Genomic DNA, 23,089 nt, shown 5'->3' with positions numbered 1-23,089 from the left:
TCCATTTGGTTTACATTCCAAATTTAGCTTTTGATGGTTATCATGGTCTCAAGAAACCGTATTTTTACTGTACTTAGCCAGGATGCTGTCCCACTCATCCTCGTAGCCTCAGAACCTACCAGAGGGCCTAGCATGTAATACATACAGTAAGTGATTTATTTTAAAATGTTAAACAGAATTTATTGAACACTGGAACATCAGAAAACCAAAGATTAGTTCCCTTTGCTTTTCAGAACTCAAACTATGAAAACCTCAGTTGCCTCACTTCACAATGCGCCTCAAGTTCAGCTCCTCTCACTGAAGCTCGCTGTTCACCTTTCTGGTTCCGTCCAGCCTGAGCTGTAAAATTGCACGTACCGGGCTTCCCCAGTGGCGCAGTGGTTGAGAGTCCGCCTGCCAATGCTGGGGACACGGGTTCTTGCCCCAGTCTGGGAGGATCCCACATGCCGCGGAGCGGCTGGGCCCGTGAGCCATGGCCGCTGAGCCTGCGCGTCCGGAGCCTGTGCTCCGCAACGGGAGAGGCCACAACAGTGAGAGGCCCGCGTACCGCAAAAAAAAAAAAAAAAAAAATTGCAGGTACCGACTGTCAGATTGCTTATGACTGGTGTATGTGTCAATTACACTCCGATTCCTGGTTTTTGCTTAAATGCAGGAAGGAAAACAAAGTGCCCGGCTTCCTATTATAATGAGAAGGTGGACTCTCTCTGCATCGCCCACACTCACTCTCGATAAAGTAAGTCACCTCATTTTCCACCAGGGCCTCTCACCAGGCATTAAGGGATTCTCTCATCAGGGCTGGTGTTGTCAAAAAGCCCACAGCTGTAAGTTTATGTCAGTACCCCTGTGGCCAATTTATCATAAAATCATTTTAGAAAATGAGCAGCCGCGTTCCCCATTCTTAGTCACTTTAGCCTTGCTTTCTCTTTTTAAATTTTCACTGAAGTGTAATATACATACACGTCATCCGTCCTAATTGTGTATCCATCATAATGCCGCAGCTTGATGAATTTTAACAAGCTGAACACTCCCCGTGAAACAAGAACCCAGATCAATAAACAGAAAGTTACCAGCACTCAAGAAGCACTCTCATGCTTCTTCCAGTCATTAACTTCCCACATCCCCAAGAGTGAAATCCATCCTCATTCCCAAGAGTGAAATCCATCCTCACTTCCAACACCAAGCTAGATGACTTTAGCTTGGTTTTGGCTTTTATATAAGCAGATTCATACAATATGCACTCTTTTGCGTCTGGCCATCCCTTTGTTGCCTGGGGAAATGGGTCTTCATGTAACAACAGAGCACCAAAATTTCATGCTGGTAACTTGGGCAGTATACAAGGAAAGCAAAGGAAACCCTGAGGCTGTGTTATAGGAAGACTTTGGGTTAAACTTGGTCTTTTTTTTTTTTTTTTTTTGCGGTACGCGGCCTCTCACTGTTGTGGCCTCTCCCGTTGTGGAGCACAGGCTCTGGACGCGCAGGCTCAGCAGCCATGGCTCACGGGCCCAGCCGCTCCGCGGCATGTGGGATCTTCCCGGACCGGGGCACGAACCCGTGTCCCCTGCATCGGCAGGCGGACTCCCAACCACTGTGCCACCAGGGAAGCCCTTGGTCTTTTTTTTAAAACAGAGATTAAGGTTGTTAGAACCAGTTTAAAAGTTCAAGCTACCCAAGAGACACGTGAGTCCAGCTAGTTGAAAACCTATGACTCGAGCTACAGCTGTGTGTTAGCAGCTCTCCGTATTTGGATGTAGACTAAGACAGAGGGATCAATTCTCCCTGAAAGCCAGGCAGGGACTGGCTACGGGGGCAGAAGGCAGTGCAGACTTGTTGGCACAGGCAGAGTAGTTGCTGTGGAATTTAAAGACACCGTTAGTACAGCCACAAGGTCCCAAACCCTCTGTAGCTGAGGCCCCTAATGCTTGTGGGATCATGAAAATTAAGACAGTCTTGCTGGCAGAATCTTAGTAACTATCTGCTCTTGGCATATGAGTCAGTTAACGTCCTAGTCCGGATTGACCCAGAGTAAAAGGTTCCCGGCACCTCCCAATAAAACTCAATATGACAGGAGAGAATCAAGGGAGCGGGGATGAAAACAGGTTTTTCGGAAGAAGCAGAATAAACCAATCGGCTGTGAGCACCCTGCGTCTTTTTCTTAGGTGGTCACTTTCCATCTTCTGCAGGCATTTTCTGGTCCTTAGCACACATAAACACTGAACAATCTAGAATTCACTGGACATCTTAGAAGTTAGGGCCCACCTTGCATCACTCAGGCAGCCAGCAATTCCCCAAGGTGACAATTCTCCTTAACATCAGCCAGGAGAAAGACAGGATGCCTGAGGATCAGTACTAGGTGGTCTGTTCACTACAGGAGGAAATAGACTAGGTAGTTAAAGGTATCCAGTCCTGGATCAACCGTAGCTTTGAACTAGAGGTGGTTACGTGGAGAGTCCAGAATACCTCCCAAATTCACTGGAGCCGTTGACAAATTATCCTCACTGCTATCATTCTAATAGTAGCTAACAATTATTGAGCTAATGTTACATGTTAATTATTTCATTTAGTCCTAAAAACAGCCCCACGAGATAGGTGCTAATTTTGTCTCCATTTTACACATGTGAAAAACGAGGCAGAGAGTGGGCCATATGCTAAGGCCAGGAAGTAGATTCTGACATTTGCTCGACGACAGAGCCCACATTGTAAAACAGTGGCTTTCAAGCCTTTTCTTTTTTTTTTACCATGACCCAGAAAGAAATTATTTTACACTGTAATCCAGAACATACACGCATACACACATAAATACACATGAAAAAAGTTTTAGAAAATCATATTCACCCTTACTCCATGCCTTAGATCATTGTTTTGATATGTACTAATATATTTTAAACTTTTCTATTTCCTTTTAAGATGCTCATTACAACTCACTCACATATTTCATGACACATGAATAGCTTGTAATCTGCAGTTAGAAAAACACTGGCTAAAGCATTATGCGGTACTGCTTTCCCAGGCTCTTCTTATTTAATTCTCTAGGAATGGACTTTACAACCGCATGGTTAAATTTACCACCAGTGGTGTGCTGCTAAATGTTTAACAACTAGATCTTTGGGACTTGTGAAGGGACTGGTTATTAACGTTTGCTGATTTCTGCACCGTAAATACTCCCACCGTGGCCAATTTGAAGCTATCAACATGACATTGCTGAACACGGACTGGGGAAGAACTATAGATGAGTGGCTCGTGAGAGCTCATACCAACCAACTAAAGCACACCAATACACTTCCCCAAAATTTCCAGCAAGAACTGAGAAAATAGGTTTTAAAGTCATGTCAGTGACTGGAAGGGTTGGAGATGATTTGTCAATGATAATTAATCGCCTATTTCATGGCAATGAGTCTAAGCCCTCAACCCCACAGTGTCTAATATATATATCCAAGTTGTTTCTATTTGAGCATGGGGTTCTTAGCTGTTATAACTTGAAGAATATTAATCAGGCCCTGATACTTCATTGTCTGTACACTGAGGTATCTAAAATTCCATGATTAAAAATGTTTCTCTTTTTTTAAGCCAATGTTTTGGCCCATTTAAAACTCTGACCATTCCTAAATAGGTAACAAAGTAACTTGCATTAATGTGCTAAAAACTGATGGCTTAATATATCAGATGACTTCATTTGTGATAAGTAAGAGAATTGAGAAAATGGGAATTCTGATAAGAGTATGAAGGAATGGATGGCTTTGGAGTAGTTGCATTTCTAGGAAAACCCATCATAAATAGGGTAACACAATGGAAACCATCACAAACCCTGGTACCATCTGAGATGCAGGACAGCATCAGGCATCTGTGGAAGGGCATAACTGAGTAGGAGGAAAGTTACAGGATTAAATAAAATAATCTATTTAGAACATTATAGTTTCTGGCACAGAGTAGCTGCTCAATAAATTTTAGTATCTTTAAGGGAGGTTCTATTCAGGAATCATTTAATGAAAAGTGACATAGAACAGATGCCAAACTGACATAAGCAAAGAGGAATTTATCGCACATAACTGGGAAATCTTAGCTGGATTAAACAGCATGTACAATACTGTCAGGTCTCACTATTTCTCCATCTCTTGGCTCTGCATCTCAGACAGGCTCTTGCCTCATGGTGGTAAGGTGGCTGCCAGCCGCTCCAGGCTTACATCCATTCCTCTACGTCACTCTGACAGAAAGAGGATGCTTTTCTCCTGGTGGTTCTAGAAAATGTTCTCACATTAACCCTGGTTAGCAATGATTTGGTCACAGGCTCATTCTGGAAGGAACTGCTGTGGTCAGGTACCTATCACACTCTGGTTAGTCATGTGTGTCACAAGCCACCTAGCAAGCCAGGAATGGATTCACCTTGCTTTATGAACGTAAGTGTTGGTTCCCAAAGGAAAACCGTGGTATGGTTTCCAGAAAAATTGGAAATGGATGCTGATCCATCAGACTACAAGGACAAATCCAGTTTTGTTCAAGCTGCTAAGAATTCTGTTTAAAACGGAAACATTCCCCAAATTTCCAACACCTTATTCAGCAAGTCAATTCAGGGGTGATACGCAAAAAGTTTAACAACTGACATCAAGTTAAGAAAATGAACAGCAACCACACCTCTTGGAGCTGGAACCTGAAGACCCGACTCTGCCAGCATTGAACACTTTTCTAGCTGGGCCATGAAGGAATTGAGGGAGGCAGTGGGGGAGTGAAAGTAGTCAGGGAAGCGGAGGAATATTCAAAGGGCTTGGTATCTTGACTATGCACCACCTGGATGAAAGTACTTCAATATTTTAACAACTAGAACAACTATACCAGTGTGTACCACCAGGGCTTCAGCCTTGACTGAATCTATTTGCAGCTATATCATAAAGAAGAACGTGCTGTCAGCTATGACCCATCTTACATTCAGAAGCATCACCTTTGAATTAAGAGATTGTTCTTTTAGCAGAACTCCAGAAGGGGCAAAAAGGTTTTCCACTAACAAGATCTAGGATAACTACTGGGCATATATCCTGAGAAAACCATACCTCAAAGAGACATGTACCACAATGTTCACTGCAGCTCTATTTACAATAGTCAGGACATAGAAGCAACCTAAGTGTCCATCGGCAGATGAACGGATGAAGAAGATGTGGCACATATATACAGTGGAATATTACTCAGCCATAAAAAGAAACGAAATTGAGTTATTTGTAGTGAGGTGGATGGACCTAGAGTCTGTCCTACAGAGTGAAGTAAGTCAGAAAGAGAAAAACAAATACCATATGCTAACATATATATATGGAATCTAAAATAAAATGGTTCTGAAGACCCTAGGGGCAGGACGGGAATAAAGACACAGACGTAGAGAATGGACTTGAGGACACAGGGAGGGGGAAGGGTAAGCTGGGACAAAGTGAGAGAGTGGCATGGACATATATACACTACCAAATGTAAAATAGATAGCTAGTGGGAAGCAGCCGCATAGCACAGGGAGATCAGCTCAGTGCTTTGTGACCACCTAGAGGGGTGGGATAGGGAGGGTGGGAGGGAAACACAAGAGGGGGGGAGATATGGGGATGTATGTATATGTATAGCTGATTCACTTTGTTATAAAGCAGAAACTAACACACCACTGTAAAGCAATTATACTCCAATAAAGATGTTAAAAAAAAAAAGATCGAGGATAAATGCAAACATATACACACAGGGAGAAGTAAAATCAGACTATAAGATAAACCAAATAATATTGGAATTCATCTTTTCTTACCATTTTTTAATTTGTGACAAATATAATTTTCATGAACTCATCGTGACAACACTTCATAGTTAGACTTATTCTTCTACATTAAACCACATATTTACCATTTCTGGTGCTCTTCATTCTCTCCTGTTGATTTGATTTTCCATCTGGTACCATTTCCTCTTCCTTTGAAGTAATCCCTTTAGCATTTCTCTTCTGTAAGTCTGCCGGCAGTGAAATCTCTCAGTTTTAGTTGCCTGGAAAAAAGTTTTTATTTTACCTTCATTCTTGAAGTATATTTGAACTGGAAGTAGAATTCTGGGATACTTAACCAGCTTTCTCCCAGAACTTTAAAGATTCCATTGCATCATGGCCACCATTGTTTCTGATGAAAGTGATCCCTCATTCATATTGTTACCCACTAACTGGGCTGTTCCACGACGTTTTCAAAGTTTTCGCTTTATTTTTGGTTTTATCAGTTTGGCAATGATTTGCCTACGTGGGTTTTATTTGTATTTATCCTGCTTAGGGTTTGCTGAGCTTATTGGTTTTATAATCTTACGTTTGTCACCAAATTGGGGGAATTTTCAGCCATTATCTCCTCAAGTATTTTTTTCTTCTTCTTCCTCCTCTACTTATGAAACTCAGATTATACCTGTGTTAGACCACTTACTATTCAAAAGAACCCTGAAGCTTTAGTTAAATTTTTTTCAGTGTTTTTTCTATTAGGTCAGATTAGATAATTACTTATCATCGATCTTCAAGTTTACTGACTATTTTGCTATCTCCAATCTGTTGTGCTCCCCTACATACACCCAATGAAGTTTTTATTTTAGATATTTACTAGATAATTAAATATTTATTTTGGATATTTACTTTTGTGTTCTAAACTTTCTGCAGCTTTTTTTCATACTTTCAATTCTCTGCTGAGATTCCTCATCTACTCATTCATTTTTTTTTAAGTCTTTGAACAAATTTATTTTTATAATAGATTATTTAAAGTCCTTATCTGCTAAGTTTTGGAACCTTTTTCTAATGAAGGATTTCTCTCTTTACTTCAGGTCCCATTTTCCTGTTTTCTTACATGTCAAGTGATTTTTGGCTGTATACTGTGGAATTATATTGCAGGCAGGCTCAAGTATGTCAACTTCCTTTAAGAGTTTTCAGTTTTGCCTTAGCAGGTACTTAAATAACTGTGGATCATTTTAGCTGTGTTAAGTTTAGTTTTATTCTTTGTTAAGGCAGGTATATTTTGGATGTAGTCCTAGGGCATGCCCCTTATTCCAGAGCTTGATTCTTACTCATGGAGGGTAAACTTTCTGGGAATTTTATTGAAAGTGCAATAATGCCCAGTGTGTTGTCTCTACTCCATCTGGGCTGGAACTCCAATACCTCTCTGTATACATGACCTCTGATATAGATATTTCCCTCTCAACCCTGTTGCAGGAAAATGATCTCTGCCAGGCCTCACTGAGTCTCACTCCGTGTATCACCAGCCTAACCCTTGCACAACAGACCTTAGGCTCACCATTTCCATGTGGCTCTCTGCCCCACAAATTGCAACCACTTCAAAAGCCAAGAACTCTAGTCTCTGCCTCTGGAGGCCGATGAGGCTGCCACTGCACCATGGCAGAAAAGCACTCTCACGCAGCATGTTGGGGAATAGGGTAATCACGGCACTTGCCTTGTGTGATTCTTTTTCTCAAAGATCATAGTTTGCCTTGTATGTTTTGTCCAGCTTTATAGCTATTTTCAGCAGGAGGGCAAATCTAATACCAGATATTATGACACGGCCAGATGCAGAAGCTGGCTACAGATACTCTAAAGAGTTCATTTAGCACCAGGCAAAGATAGTGCTGTTTCAAACATTTTACCATTTACGTACTGAGGAGAATTTGATAGATGGGGGTGAGATTTTTGCGGAAACATGTGTGATATGCATTCTCTTTTGTAAGACCTTCTTGGAAAATAATTATTAAAGTCTTCTTAAATCCTAATTCTGTATTTACTTTTCACTACTATCTTGAGTAATTTGCCCTACTTTCTCTCTCTCTCTACTCAGGAAGCAATAAGAGTTAATTCATTGTGCAAAACACTTTGACATTATTCAAGAGGAAGGACAGTATACACACAGGACATGACTAATAATGTCCACTTGACGGATCATATTGTTAATAGGTAAAAATGTTCTCCTGTGAATAATATTCCTCCATTTCTTCCCCTTCACTATTTTGTCCAGAGCTAGAAGGAAAGCTTTTGACAAGCTCAGTTTCTGCACTCTCTGTTCACACTGACAAACCTGTAACTTCTAGTAGACCTGGCAGCTTCTAAGAGGAAAAGGACAAAGGTGCACTGCAGGGGCTTTGGGGAGGCTCCAATTCCAAGGCTGGTAATGGGGTTAGGAAACTTGAGGATGAAAAAACAACTGAAATAGCAACACACACACACACAGACACACACACACAGACACACACACACACACACATGCACGCACACACACAGGAAGATAATCCACTCTTTGATATTTACAAAAATAAAGATTGACTTTGAAGGGAAATAAATGAATCTTTAATATAATATATATTGAATGACCAACCCAAGTTAATATTATTGTTTAAGTAAATTACCAGCAATTACCCTAAGGACCAAAGTTTAGCATAACTGTCAACGTTTTCCTACCTCATAAAGACACTTCCCTCTAATCAGAAGATAAAGGAAACTGGAGACCTGATGTTTTGTGAGGTGGGGAGGGTTGTCCAAGGCCATTTAGTGAAGTGGGCATGTCTCCTTTTGGCAGCATCAGCATCGCTTTCTGGCTCCATCATCCCAGTTGGTAGTGTCCCCCTCTTCACTGTAGTCACATAGGGTTCCTGGGCTTCTTTTATCTTCTCTATGAATAAAACAGGCTCACAGGAAAGGGTCTGATCAATTTGTTCCCAGTTCTCAACTTAAGTTTTTGGTTATTTGAAATCTTTTATTTATGGTGGGATTTCAAGCTTCCTCAAACTAGAGAAACTTGAGAGAAAGCAGAACTATCCTCCCTAACTTCAAATCTTAATACATAGGCCTGGCCTCCACTCTTCCGCCTTTTCATTCATACTTTCATGGAACATAACCTGTTGGTTGGTGTGCTCTTTTCCATTCCTCCTAATCTCTCTCAGAGGGACAATGCATTTCCTAATCTTTCTAATTTCTCCAAGTGCTCTCAACTTTTCCAATTTTACTTTATCTTTTCCTAAAAAATCAGCAATTTAAAGGAAAGACCAGAGCTATTGAGGCCAAATTTCTCTAGTGCCAAAGTTGAATCTTGACCTATGATAGCATCATTTTGAACAAAAATAAAACGGATCTTTTCAGCTATCTTCTTTATTGTCTGAATGGAATTTCCAAATCATTTTGCCAGTCTTCTGATCAATCTCTCAAAAACTTAGATGCTATTTAGAATTTATCATTTGGCAATAATGTACGTTAGTTGCTGTGGAAAATACAACATTGTCTAAGGCATTGACCTTGATATCCAGTAGCTTACAATCTACTGAGGAAAGAAGAACAAATTCCAATTGTTAGATTTCAATTTTAAATAACTATGTAAATAAATAGAAAATAAAATATGATCATCATAATAAACATAGCACAAACTATAAGGAAATTAAGCAAATGGAATTAGGTCACCTTACAGCTGAAGTAATACAGAAGGCTTACAAGGAATAGAAATTTTAAGCTAGATCTGCTAAGAATGATTGCATATTAAGTAGTCAGTTTCTCATAATAATTTCTTAAACGAAGTAGAATGGTTCAGCGATACATCCTGCTATTAAAAACACCAGTATGGCTACAGCCTCTGTTTACCCATTTGAAAATGGTAGTCTAAGAACTAAGGCCATGTCTCTTGTTGCCTACAATTCTGGCAGCTGAAAACTCTATAATCAAATGTATAGCCAAATTGTACATGCCAGCACTAACCCTAAATTTTCTCCAGATCAGTTGGGTGTGCAGGCTTTGAGCACACTCAGAAGCCTTTCAGCAACTCAAGGGCTTATTTCTAGGAAAGAGTAAGAGTGGTTCTGGCATTAGATCACCCCTGGATAAACTACTTATTCATTGAGTCAAACTGGAGTGCATTTCCCACACTAAATCCCTGGGCGAAGTCAAGAGAGGAAGGAAAATATGTATTAGCAAATGCAGAATTCAGAAATGCTTCCTGCCCACATCTTTCAGGGGTTATATTCACAGCAAACCCCTAAGATTCTATTAATGCGCCAAACACTAGTGAGCAGGTTGCCTACAGAGTGGGCTACACATGCTTGTTTATGGTGAACACATCACTCATCGTCCTCATCGTCCCTGAATGGAGAACTTTCAAGTGCAGAGCTGCCACTCTCTGGCTGCGTATGAAGGTGGCTGCAGTAGGGAGTCTGTTTATCTGGGGAATGTGCTGCTGGCTGATTTATAATGAAAGGAACCTGAAAAGAAGTAGTGGATGCCCTTTCCCACAATCCGATAAACTGTTACACAGAGATAAACAGTTGCCTTGAATTAAGCGTGTTTGTCTATTTTTCAATGTTAAGTTTTAATTTCCTGTTCGTTCAATTTCTTAGGGCTTCATTTTAAATAACACTAAGTAATTTTAAATTATGCATGCCCCTACAGTCTTAATCATTTCAAATTCTGCTTTAAGGAAAAGGTAAATAAGAAAATATTAAGACTGTATTTAAACATTACTGTAACTGATTTTTAATTGGTAATTCTCTAAAACTGCGTTAAGTGCTACTTAAAGACGCCCTGTCAGAGAACTTAAGGAAAACTATTTTACATGACGTTGTTAGTCAACTTGTTTTTAAGTTCTGTATATCTAATTTTTAAACGTACATAATATATGTAATATGTCATGAATTGCTTTTTGAATCAAGCACTTAACAATTACCATGTTAAAGGTAATTGTAAACTTACTGTGAAGATTTTCACACATGGTGGAGATAGTTGGAAGAAACAGAGATGAGTACGTTTCCATCACTCTCTGTATAAAAATATCCAAACGTTTAAATTATTTGACAGCAGGCATAATGTTCATTTGTTTACAATTAAAGTTTCTATCCTAGGTATCCAGCTCATGGCCCAGCACACACAAAGTAGGTGTTCAATAAATATTTGATGAGTGAATGCGTCTCTGAAGCTCTGAAATAGGAAAATAGGCATGTTCCTTATTTAGTGTTCTCCCGACCGAAAACTGAAGTAAATGTAGGTCAACTTGAGGCCACATTTTTCTTCGCTTCTTACAGACCCGCCTCAGCTACAACTTTCAAATTCAAAGGCAGCATTCTCTCCTGCATGTATAAAAAGTACTACCTGCTGGCAGTCCTACCATCAAAGAGCATAATAGGGAAAGATCATTTGTGATGACTGGCGGGTAATAAAATAAAACAACTGATTTCTGTACTTTAATTCCCACTTGCTATGCCACAAATAAAATAGTAAAGAGTCATTTGCAAACAGCATTATCATGGACCTGTGGATTCCTTCAAGAAATATTTATTGAATATCTTCTGGATTGCAGATACTATGCCAGGCCCTGGATACACAAAGATAAATAAAACACAGCCTCTACTTGTGAAACAGATAGACTGACACATACTACTACTTTCAGCATAATGGGATGTTTCATTTGAAGTCTTCTTTGGCTAAGAGCATCCTCTTAAGCGAGAATTAAGCTTTCCATAGACTACACGGTCATCTTCACTCTTTGTGTAGTCAAACTTCCTTCATATTCAAGAGAGAGCTACATTTTTTATAGATAGATGGTTAAGACTATGTTGATGACCTTCTTTGAATTAACTATTCTCTTTTATTAGGCACATAAAACAATTATTTTATGAGGCAATTTCAGCTTCTTTATCATTAGTGATAATGATCGCAGTGTCTTTTACCTTCCATGGCAGTTTTGCTTCAAAGGGAATTGCACATAAAAATCAGAGAGAGACCAGAAACTGATATGAAACAAAAAAATTCTACTACAGTATCAACCTCTTTAAAAATTATTATTATTAGATTTTCTGGTGCCCTGTGGCAGATATCCCAGAGAGGCTCTAGGTTAACACCGAGCATTCCAATCACTGCCTCTCCGAGTGCTGAGGTTCACACCTAAATAAACAAAACCAAACCCGATGACTTGTGTGTGTCAAGAAAACAGCCCTTCACTTGCCCCATGAAAAAGGAACAGAAAGCATGTGGAAAGCCAGGTTTGAAAGGGCACTGCTAACAGAAGGGAGAAATGTCAAAAATGTTGAAGTAAACACTGAACTAGCTCCTGTCTGTATATTTTTGCTGAGTTTTGTTTTTTCCTTCAAACCTTACAAATCCTAAAAGTTGTGCCATTTCATTTATCCCTAATGAGCAGACAAGGAAACAAATAGCAACTGTAATCACAAAACATTTCTTGAATTCGCTACAGCAGGAATATTAAGCAGGAAGTAAACAATTTGACTGGGGAAGGGAGATAGGAAAAAACTCTTGGCCTTTCCCGGTACTGACTGTAAGGTCTTAGATGCTAAGTGGGCGCTTACCAGACAAATGGTGTAGAAGGGCATTCCCAGGAAGTCGATGGGCACGGTGAACAGAAAAACTGGAGAGCTTGCCAGGTTCAAGATCACGGAGCATGCCAAGACCAAGCCCATCCTTCAACCTAGAGGCAAGGGGAAGTCAGTATAGATTTACAGGAGATGAGCACTGTGAACAGCAATTAAGATTATACATCAGATAGAGCACTTCCTCCAATGGAGCACCATTCAGATCGCTAACTAGGCTGCTCCTAGTACACCTGAGAGCACACCAGTGGTGTGCCTTTCAGGCATCCTGATTGAGCCGGGGAGCAGCCAGGAGAGACCCCCCCCTCCCTCCATAACACCTCACCAATACACAGTCATGCACAGAAGTGGGAGAGCAGACAGGCACACATGACCACACACACGAGAGCATGCAACTGTGCCCTGTCAGGAGACCGCTCCAGGAGTCCCTGCGCTACCGTCTCTCACCTGACTCTGAATGGAATAAGCTTACATCACCTAGGGGCCAAGGGGGTGGTCAAAGAGAGTGACTGTGCTGACCGATGTTTGCTCTACTGCCAGGGAGCCGGGTGTCAAGAGTACAACACTAGGTCCATTGGTTCCTGTGCGCATGCGACCAGACAGCTCCGCACCAGCATTTTAGAAAGTTCCCTGGAAAGACCCCAGGGGAAAAAACACGATCCCCCCGGAGGGCTTTGCCTGACTCCTAAAAGATGCACATGTTCGAGCCTATCATGTAAAAAGAAGCTTGATTTATGAAACTGTCCTGAGCTCCAACGTCCTGTGCAAACCCCAGAACTCATGCTTACCATGCTCCCTGAAATGTGAGGCCCATGTCAGGAGCTGCCTAACCCCAGCTGGAAGAGACAGCCCCCAGGCATCGCACCTTCTCCATCACTGATGTTACAACTATGTTACAGGTTATGCAGTAACAAATTTTAGAATTTTGCACTCGAGGAAGGTTATCTTTCCCTAACTCACAAAACGGTGCTTTGGGGGCTGGCATCAGCTCCCTAGGAATCTATTGCTATGGTCCTGCTAGAGATAACGAGAGCCTGGCTTCGTGGGTAAAAAAAAAAAAACAAAAAAGAAGGTGGTATTGAAAGACGTTCAGCAGGTACACTCTACAGAACTTTGTGGATGATGGGAAGAAAATAGGAAAGGTGGAAATGGGAAGGGCTCTTCTGTGCAGGTTTCTGGCTCGAGAGCCTGGGTACAGAGACGAACCATTCACAGAGATAAGGGGGAGTTTATAACAGGTAGACCCTGAGGGGTCAGAGGGATGTGTCCCTTGAGCTGTTTAGCAGGCAATTAACCTAGGAATCAGTTAAGTGGTCGTTGAAACTGTGAACGCTAATTAAGGTAGCCCAGGACTGCGGTGGGGCGGGGAATCTGAGATGTAGTCAGACATGCAGCATGAGAACAGAAGCCTAGGAAGTCGAACACGGAGAGAAGAGTTAAGATTTCAATTAAGGTCAAGTCAAATGAGGATTACAAAGGGTTAAAGGAATTAGAAACTAGGAGATCAGTAGTCGCTTTCTCCAAAACCATTTTGTTAGAACAGTGGGGGCAGAACCTTGGCTGCGGTGACTGAGAGCATCTGGGGTGACAGCAAGTGGGGACAATACTGCGGACAATCCTTGTGAAGACGTCAGCTATGAAGGGAGGACAGGGCTGTGGCAGCAGAGATGCAGACAGAGGGACAGAGTTACCATTGTGTTCTGTTTTATTTCCAAATGGAAAGGGAAGAGTGGGTAAGAAGGAGTTGTTTACAGTTGAAAGACAAGGAATAAAGACTCATAACCAAGTTGCTGCCCTACCAATAGCAAAGTAAATGACTCAGAAGAGGGAGTGAAGTGAACTTAGCATTAGAAAACCCAGGGTCTGAACACTTACTCCCTTCTAAGTACACATGGTCAGGTCACTTTATCTCATTAGTCCTCAGTGCCCATTTCTGGGAGGTGGGACCACTAAGAGCTACATCACAGTGTGTTGTAAGGACTGGGCGAGAACACTTGCTGGGAGCGTGCCTGGTGCAATGGTCCATATGTGTTTAGCAGATGGTAATTTGAGTCATTATCCCACCAAAGGTCTGAATGGAGACCATCAATGTAATCACTGTTGCTTTCTTTACCGTTGTTGTTCATTTAATTTTTATCATCTCTTTAGGAACTTGCTGACAGCCTCTGCTAGCCTGTTCCTCGCTTATATGAAGGACAGAACAGAGATCCAGTTTGGAAATGAGAGAGGAGGACTAACGCGCAGCATTGGTTCCATCCACTGATATCTCCCAGAGGTACAGATACGGGATTCATGAAGATGTTGACAAGACTCCAAGTTCTTACCTTAGCTTTGTTTTCAAAGGGACTTTTCCTTTCTTTAGGGGACCATAACTTTCTGAGGAGGGAGATTAAAATAGAAGGTGACCTCGTTTTAGGGGGCCTATTTCCTATTAAAGAAAAAGGCACTGGAACTGAAGAATGTGGGCGAATCAATGAAGATCGAGGGATCCAACGCCTGGAAGCCATGTTGTTTGCTATTGATGAAATTAACAAAGACAATTACTTGCTCCCAGGAGTGAAGCTGGGGGTTCACATTTTGGATACATGCTCGAGGGATACCTACGCATTAGAGCAATCACTGGAATTTGTCAGGGCTTCTTTGACTAAAGTGGATGAAGCCGAGTATATGTGTCCTGATGGATCCTATGCCATTCAAGAAAATATCCCACTGTTCATTGCAGGGGTCATTGGCGGCTCTTACAGCAGTGTTTCCATACAGGTAAGATTGGCAGTGCTGCTGGTAAAACACTGTACCTCTTTGGCTTTATGTCTTGGGAGAACAAGAGGAGAATATCCTAAGAGCTTCATCAATGGATGATATTAGCCATGCAATTGTTCATTGCTATGGGTCTCTGATAATATAGGTTTGCAGACAGAACAGTACTTTAGCAATGAAAATTGTTTAGAGATATATCAGGTAGCTACTGTAGCATAAAAAGCTACCCCCAAATTCAGGGACTTAAAACAACAATTACTGCTTATTATAGTTTATAAGTCTGAAGACTGGCTGGAGTGAGATGATGAAGGCTAATAGGTTCAGCTGCAGGTGGCTCTGCTCCCAGTTTGTCCCTTATCCTCCACCTGGAATCAGTGAGCTAGCCCGGGCATGTTTTTCTCAGAGTGATGACAGAGATGCAAGAGAATGCAAATTTAACTGTACGGTACAGGCCCCTCCCAAGCTTCTGCATGCCTCACAGCTGTGAACATCTCTCCAGGCAGAGCAACTCACAAGGCTCTGCCCAGAATCAAGGAGCAGGGAAACATGTGCTTACCCACAATACACGTGCCGCTAAGTTACATCACAAAGGTTGTGGATACACGGCAGAGTCATGACTGGAAGTCATCAATACAATCAAACACAGGAAAGTACAAAATCACTGAGCTTTATATTTTTCCACACTAATTTTTCCCCAAGCATTGTTTTAGTCAGAGATAAATTATAAACAATTTCTCGTGGTATAAACCAGAAAATGTATGCACAGAAGCCAGATAATTACTACCAAAGGAGAAAAAAACAGGGAACAATTTAGCACATAACTTAAACTAGATAAAAAGTTGGTAACTGGTTCTCATCATTTTGTTAGGGAAAGAAGGAACGTCTTAGTCAAACTCTTGCAATGCTCACAGGGTCACAGAATTAGAGGTGGAAAACTTCCCAAGACCCAGCAATATTGGTTTCAGGAAAACTCCCATTGGTAGGTAGCACATGAATTAGAACTCAGATAGATCTTTTGTGCCTTTGGGCTCTTTCAACTGTCCTATGTGATTTCTATATGTCACTTCAACATTTTCCTGGTGAATGTGGCAGTAATAAAAGGCCATAAGATAAGAGTCACATACTGAATACTTTGCCTCCTACCAAATGACTATAATCAAAGCCCCAAGCGCTAAAGGAAGTCATAATACACACACGTTGTCTGTTTCTGTCGTCAACCACTTAAATTGATTCTATCTGCACTGGAGTAACCTTATTTCTATATCAGAGGTTCATGGCATTTAAAATTATACCTGCAATTCTGTGCTGTTCTAAATGACTACTGCAAATTTCTTTCCTTCTACGGTGTACACACTCGTATTATGAGTAATTAGGATAATTGGGTTTTCATAAACACCCTTTGACTTCATTAGATGGATAGAAAATACTGCACATCTCAAAGCATATCACGTTAATTTTGCCACTGTTTCTGTACTTGGATCAGGTAAGATGGAACTTGCTATGTAAGAAGAGAGAACTAAAATAATGCATATCTGTCATACTTCAATAATACTTTCACCAGATGAGGGCCAAACATTTTATAAATATTTATAGTATACTCAATATTACCACTAGTAAAGAATTACAAGTATGTTTGTCTGACCTTAGTTTCTCCCAATGCAGTAAATAGCACTCCACAGCAGATGTGTAAATATCTATTTATCCAAAATAATTAACAAACTATGCTAATATAGTTTTAATCTAATTTTACTTTTTTATTACCTATAAACCCCTCAAAAGAGGTCAGGTTATCTTAAAAAAAAATGTAGGTTGTTAAAACCCTGCACTTGTTCACAAGGGAAAAAGCCACTTCTTAATCATCACAGGACCTGGCTTATTATTTCACTTATCTGGTCCATATCACTATAAAGTCACAAATGCTGATATGGTTTTTGTCTCCACAATATAAATAAAGAAACAAAAACTATCATGCTATACGGAAAAGGTTTTGGCATCAGCAAGACTGGGGTTTGAATTCCAGCCCCGGCACTTACTAGCTTACCTGTAAAATAAGGAAAAACCATCCACTTTAAGAAGTTGTCGAAAGGATACACTGAGAGAATCCGTGGGAAATGCCTTACCAAAAAACTAACAGATTCGATAAACAGTAACTATTATGGCCCTAAAATCATAGGAAAAAGCAGCGGAAGAGCCACATCTAACAACAGCTCCGTGGCCAAGCAGCCCCATGAAATCGTTGCTGGTTCCCCATGGGCTTCATCCATCAGTTAATCTGTATAAAGCTCCTTGTGTATGTATATCCTGCCCTGTTGCAGAGGTTAGAGAGACCCCTGAAGTCATAGAGAACACAGCCTTGACCTCGAGGAATGTGAATTCTGGCTGTGGGTACAGTACTATCATGAAATAACAGTGACTACTATTCACAATACATTCATGGGGTTCACAAAGTAAGAAACGACCTTTAGGAAGGTTTTGAGGATGACTGAGAGAATGAAAGTTGCACTAGAGGAAAGCTAATTGAACCACAGTGTGAATGAAAGGCTGGATCTGAGGAAACCCATCAGAAAGATATGGCAGATGTCTGTGTGCAAGAGGACAAAGACCTTGACAGGAGTAAGGGGATGAGCTAGAGAAGAAAGGAGAGAGAGGGCTTCACTCCCCGCTCCATTGTCCTCAGGCGCTCAGGCTCTGATTAGACCTCACGCTGGTCCCCTCGGCCAAAGTAAGCAGGGAGGTGGAGCCATCTGTCTACACACTGATCTCCAGGCAGCCTTCCAAGGAACCCTTCGCCACAGGGCCTTGCTTCCAGCTAAGCACCATGAACGAAGGGGTCTTAGGGGCTCTTATATAGCTGAGAATTTGAGTGTTATCCTTGTGAAACACATGTCTTTTAAAAAGAATCCTAAAAAAAAAAGAATAGTCAACCACAATCCAAAGCAATAGATTCCTAACGGTGATTTTAAGACACTCTTGTACACAAGTGAGAGATATTTTCAAAGAGAGGATTTTTCTGGGGGCCCCTCACACTCACGTACTTTTGTTCCTGGACTGATTCTGATCCTCTGCCCTGGTGTCTGGTAACCGTGGTGACAGTGTACAGCTGGTAGCCGCAAAGATCCACGCCCATCGGTCACCTCTGCCATCCATTTTCAACTGCTCTGGACTTCCTAAATATTTACTGGAAAACGCCTGTGCTTGAACTAAGCTGGGGGAAGAAAAGAGGGTTAAACTGTAGAAAAAATCTACTAGTACGAAATCCACCACACAATTTCAAAGATTCCGCTCATCTAATTGTCGCATCAAGTCCCAAAGCACAGCACAGAGTTTTCAGTCACAAAATTGTCTCTTGAGAGACAGAATGATCAAGAATGATCAAATCTGTGCATCTTCTCTTTTGTGGTTGGCTCAGTTTAGAAGTTATCATCTCCCCATTGGGCCCGAATAGCTTTATTGGTGGGAATGCTTCAGCAGGCACTTTTCTCTCCCGTTTCTGCTTCTCTCATTGTCTTCCTACTAAAGAAGAATGCTCCTAGAAGTCAGCAGAGGAGATATCCTCTGCTGTATTAGTTCATACAACAGGCAGTTTGCAGAAAGCGAAAACTGCGTGAAAGGAGAAATGCTTAATGATTCGCTGAGTTAACCTGTATCACCATCGATGAAAACCGGGACATTTTCCCAACACTCTTATTAAGTAAGACAAACCACTCTGTGGTGGTCCCTTGTCTAAAGCAACGGGACTGATTTTTAAATTTGGTAATCAATAAAAACTAGCAACAAAATCCTTCTTTATTAGCAAATATACGTGGCGTCTATTCATCCCCTCTGGTGAATAAGCTTCTTTTCAAAGCATTTTTATGACTGTATTCTGCTCTCTTCTATAAGCCTGCAATCCACCCACTTGGGGGAAAGTAGTATTTATTCAGGAAGAGAATCAGGCTGGTTGCCTTTAGTGACGCAGTTGTCTACATGGTACTATTTTGAAGCAGTGTTTATGCTTGTGTTCTTGCAAATAGACTGCAGTTAGAACTCCTAAGCTGTTCAGTCAAAACAAAAAAAAATGTCTCTTGAGAGGTTCCCCCAAATGTTCCTCACTCCTTTCAGAGGATGTATATTTCCTCAGTCTTTCTTGCCTTACCAAAGCAAAGTTCAGCTGCAACAAGAGGACAGGCATTAATTGACCCAGTTATTGTTGCGTCCCTGAGCGTTAAAGTGACCTCGGCGACAAAAGGGCATTTGGGTTAGATAGCTCATAAAAAGGGCAGAAGAGAGCCTGGAAAGGATCTTACTACCTCTTTCGCATGCTTGGGAAACAGACCCTTTTTCAGAATTTTTAGCGATAGCCACATCCCAGGAACTCCTGACCCTGGGAGGTGGCCATTGTGTCATTTATCATGACATGGATTTGGACATGCCACGCATGGCTCACATCACGTCTCTGAGAAGAATAACTCAAACTAAATCCCTTGCAGTAAGTTTCCCAGATTTTATCTACATGGGGTACAAAGAACGGCCCCAAAAGACACTCACCACTCTATTATTCCTCCTCCACCTAATTCCACAGTGTGAAAGTGGACCTGTACTGGTCAATTTGTATTAAACGTCGCCCTCCCTCAATGATTCATTCCTCCTTTACATTCAAAGGCTGTGGGGAAGAGTCACACGTGAATTGTTGTTCTTATTATAGGAGCGTCAGAAAAAGAGTTGAAGGATTTGGGGTTACAAAAGGCTTCATACGGTTAGCTGTGTCCGCGTATCAGAGAGACTACAGAGGGCAAAAAAATGGTTCTTCTGTGGATACATAAATTTAACCTAGAGCAGAGTGTCTCAACTTTATCACTACTGGGCTGGACACTCCTGTTGCGTGGAGCTGCCCTGTGCATCGCAGGACGTTTAGCAGCCTTGCTGGTCCCTCCCCACTGGACTACATGCCAATAGCACCCTGAATTGTGACATCCCATCATGTTCCTATACACTGCCAAATTACAAAGTTATCCCCCTTTCCCTCTGACAATCACTGATTTAGAGCAGGGCATATTCAGGGCCAACATAAGGAAGAGTTATAAGAAACGATAGTCCTGAAGGACGAGGATGTAAGGAAATGAGTCCTCGGTCACTGGAGTTTATTCAAACAAAAGCTGGCCTGTGACTGAGGAGACCGAAGCAACATATTAGTATCTGAACTATGTTGCATTTAAGGGCATTTCTTAATTTTATAATTATACGTCGCTCGAGCAAAAGACTCTACTAGGATGAGTGATTATAAAGGCAGTGTCTAAAACACGAAGCAAAATAAATTACAGACTCTCTTCCATCAGGATTAATTTGAAGAAGTCCAATCAATTGTTACTTCAGTTGATTATGGTAGCATTTGTGTGAATTTGGTGAATCAAGCATCTCGATTGTGTACTAATTACAACTAGGGCACTCATAAAATCATTTTTCATCAGAAAATAAGCATTTATTAAGCTTATATATTTTAGGTTCAGCAAGAACACTATATGTAGACACTAGGTAATGTGAAGCAGAGAGCATGCAAAATAAAATGTATAAATATTATTACAAAACAGGAAACAAACTTAGGATTACAAAGGGGAAAGGGGGGGCAGGGATAAATTAGGAGTTTGGGATTAACAGAGACACACTACTATATATAAAATAGATAAACAGCAAGGATCTACTGTATAGCACAGGGAACTATATTAATATCTTGTAATAGCCTACAAGGGACAAGAATCTGAAAAAGAATATCACTTTGCTGTACACCTGAAACATTGTAAATCAACTATACTCCAATAAAAAAAATTTATAAATAGTAGACATCTTATAAGCCCCTGAGGCATCTATAAGCAAATGAGGAAATATCAAATCCATACATAAAACAGGTACAAGTGTAAGACCGGAGAATCAGCTGACGACATAAGTCCTAGGAGACCAGAGAGAATGATAGAATGAGCAGAAAGGAACGGAGGTGAAGAGGAAAAAGTCTCTTAGATCCGTGCGAACAGAAAGCCTGCCTTTGAAGTGTCCCTGGAAAGCTGCTTTCTCGTCTACCGATGTATACTACCTGCTCATTCTTTCCTAAAAAGGAGACCAGTGTTTCTTCCACCTGGAATGCACTGTCCCTCAGCTGTCCGTAGGCCTTGCCAAACCCTTCTCTCCTTCAGTTCTCAGCTCAAACCCTATCCCTTTTGAGAAACGTTGCCCAAGCGCCCACGACCTAAGCACACACTTCCATTACTAGCTTATTAACCAGAATTATTCCTTTGCATATCTATTTTCCCACCTAACTAGAAGCTACTTGAGTTTGGGAACCACATCTTTTGTCTTTGTGTTGAGGGCGCCGAAGACAATGCCTCTACCACGTTGAGAGTAAACGCTTTTTGAACAAATTGAAAGAACTAACAGAATGATATCCTGCTGCATGACCAGAAGGCATCCCTAAATGAATCTTTAGGGATGGGTGTTGCAGGTCACACGTGTTGCAGATCACACGTGGGTTGCAGATCACAACCACGACCTACCTATTCTAGATCAGTCTGGAAGACCGTAAATGAAAAATCAGCATTTTCCTACAACAGAAAACTGTGTTTGATACGAAAGCCAGACGATGTAGCAAAGTGAGCTTGTGGCACAAAAGTCCCCCCACCCTCCCCACCTCCACTGCCTACGCGCGTGCCACAAAAGGTGCTTTGATCTGAGAGTAGCAAGCGTTCCACTCCACTTGTCCTTAGACTGACAATTCCCAGAGACAACTACCCGAGACTCAGCATAGCTGGGCAGCCAGGGCCATTCCAGATTAGGTTAGAGCCCCATCCTTACTCTAATCAAGCTCTCTGCAGTCTCTCCACATAAAGAATGTGCAGAGTGTCGACTAGGCCAGATAACACGCTTGGAGCTAACACAAAAGAGAAGGAAACATGATCCTGTACTTAAGAAAAGCAGAGTGACAGCATTAGAAATCCATTTACCAATCTATCTTTAGTGTCTCTATCACTAGAAAAGTAAAACTGAGAGCTGCCTTTAATGAGTTTAATATTGCAAATACAACAATCACAGCACGGATACAACTACACGTTTTTACCGTGCCTTTTTAGAAAAGTTCAGCTCAGTGATTACAACTCCGGATGCAGACTACCTCAGATTTATTTGATCCTTCATTACCTCTCTCCTCATGTCTAAGACTGAGATATGAATAGTACCTCTTTCACTGGGCTATTGCATGAATTAAATGAGAAAATACACGAAAAACAGTAAAAAATAAATAAATAAATAGTGGTCCACACATAATGAGAATTAAACATTTTAGTAGATAGTATCTATTAGCTTTTTTAACTTTTAACATCTGCAGTGCAAGAGGAGTAGTTCCAAGAGGAATTGAGGTTCATGAAGGTCAAACACCAAGTTCAAGCTTCTACCACTTTACAACATTAAAATCCGGAGAGCTTGCCTCCGACACTGCCTCACCCCCTCACGTAGTCTAAGCTTCAGAAAAACCCGAATCAACAGTTATCTCTGATAGAATCTTTTATTTTCTTCCCAGACTTTTCACGCAAAAGCAATCTCACCAAGCTGATGTTTTGAAAACTCTTTCCATTGCTCCTGCTCTCCTCCTCCAAAAAAGGGCAATGCTGTTCAAGGACTTTATCACAGAGAGAGAGGCAACAGCAAGAGCAATTCAAAAATGCTTTTGTTCAGCTGCATAGCACAGGGAGATCAGCTCTGTGCTTTGCGACCACCTACAGCGGTGGGATAGGGAGGGTGGGAGGGAGACGCAAGAGGGAGGGGATATGGGGATGTATGTATACGTGTAGCTGTTCACTTTGTTATACAGCAGAAACTGACACAACACTGTAGAGCAATTACACTCCAATAAAGACGTTAAAAAAATTAAATTCAAAAATTAAAAATACAATAGCTAAGGGGAAAAAAATGTTTCTGTTAACACTTTCATTGTAGAAATTTCTCGCCAGATGTAATTATCTAAGATGCACTATTTCTTCTCCTTTGCTTTGGAGTT

General features: G+C 41.2%; 1 protein-coding gene across 2 annotated transcripts in view; it reads left to right on the top strand.

The window, feature by feature from the left end:
* The window catches only part of GRM3 (glutamate metabotropic receptor 3), a 235,451-nt gene that overhangs the window by 115,986 nt on the left and 96,376 nt on the right, over nt 1-23,089 (top strand). For both annotated transcript variants that reach the window (XM_030857001.2, XM_060304730.1), the window contains exon 2: nt 14,464-15,075. In XM_030857001.2, the coding sequence (XP_030712861.1) occupies nt 14,608-15,075 (468 nt within the window). In that variant the 5' untranslated portion in view covers nt 14,464-14,607. The remainder of the gene's footprint in view (nt 1-14,463; nt 15,076-23,089) is intronic.

The sequence above is a fragment of the Globicephala melas genome, chromosome 9 (assembly GCF_963455315.2).
Source record: "Globicephala melas chromosome 9, mGloMel1.2, whole genome shotgun sequence".
Taxonomy (NCBI): domain Eukaryota; kingdom Metazoa; phylum Chordata; class Mammalia; order Artiodactyla; family Delphinidae; genus Globicephala; species Globicephala melas.
This window is presented reverse-complemented; position numbering and strand designations above follow the sequence as displayed.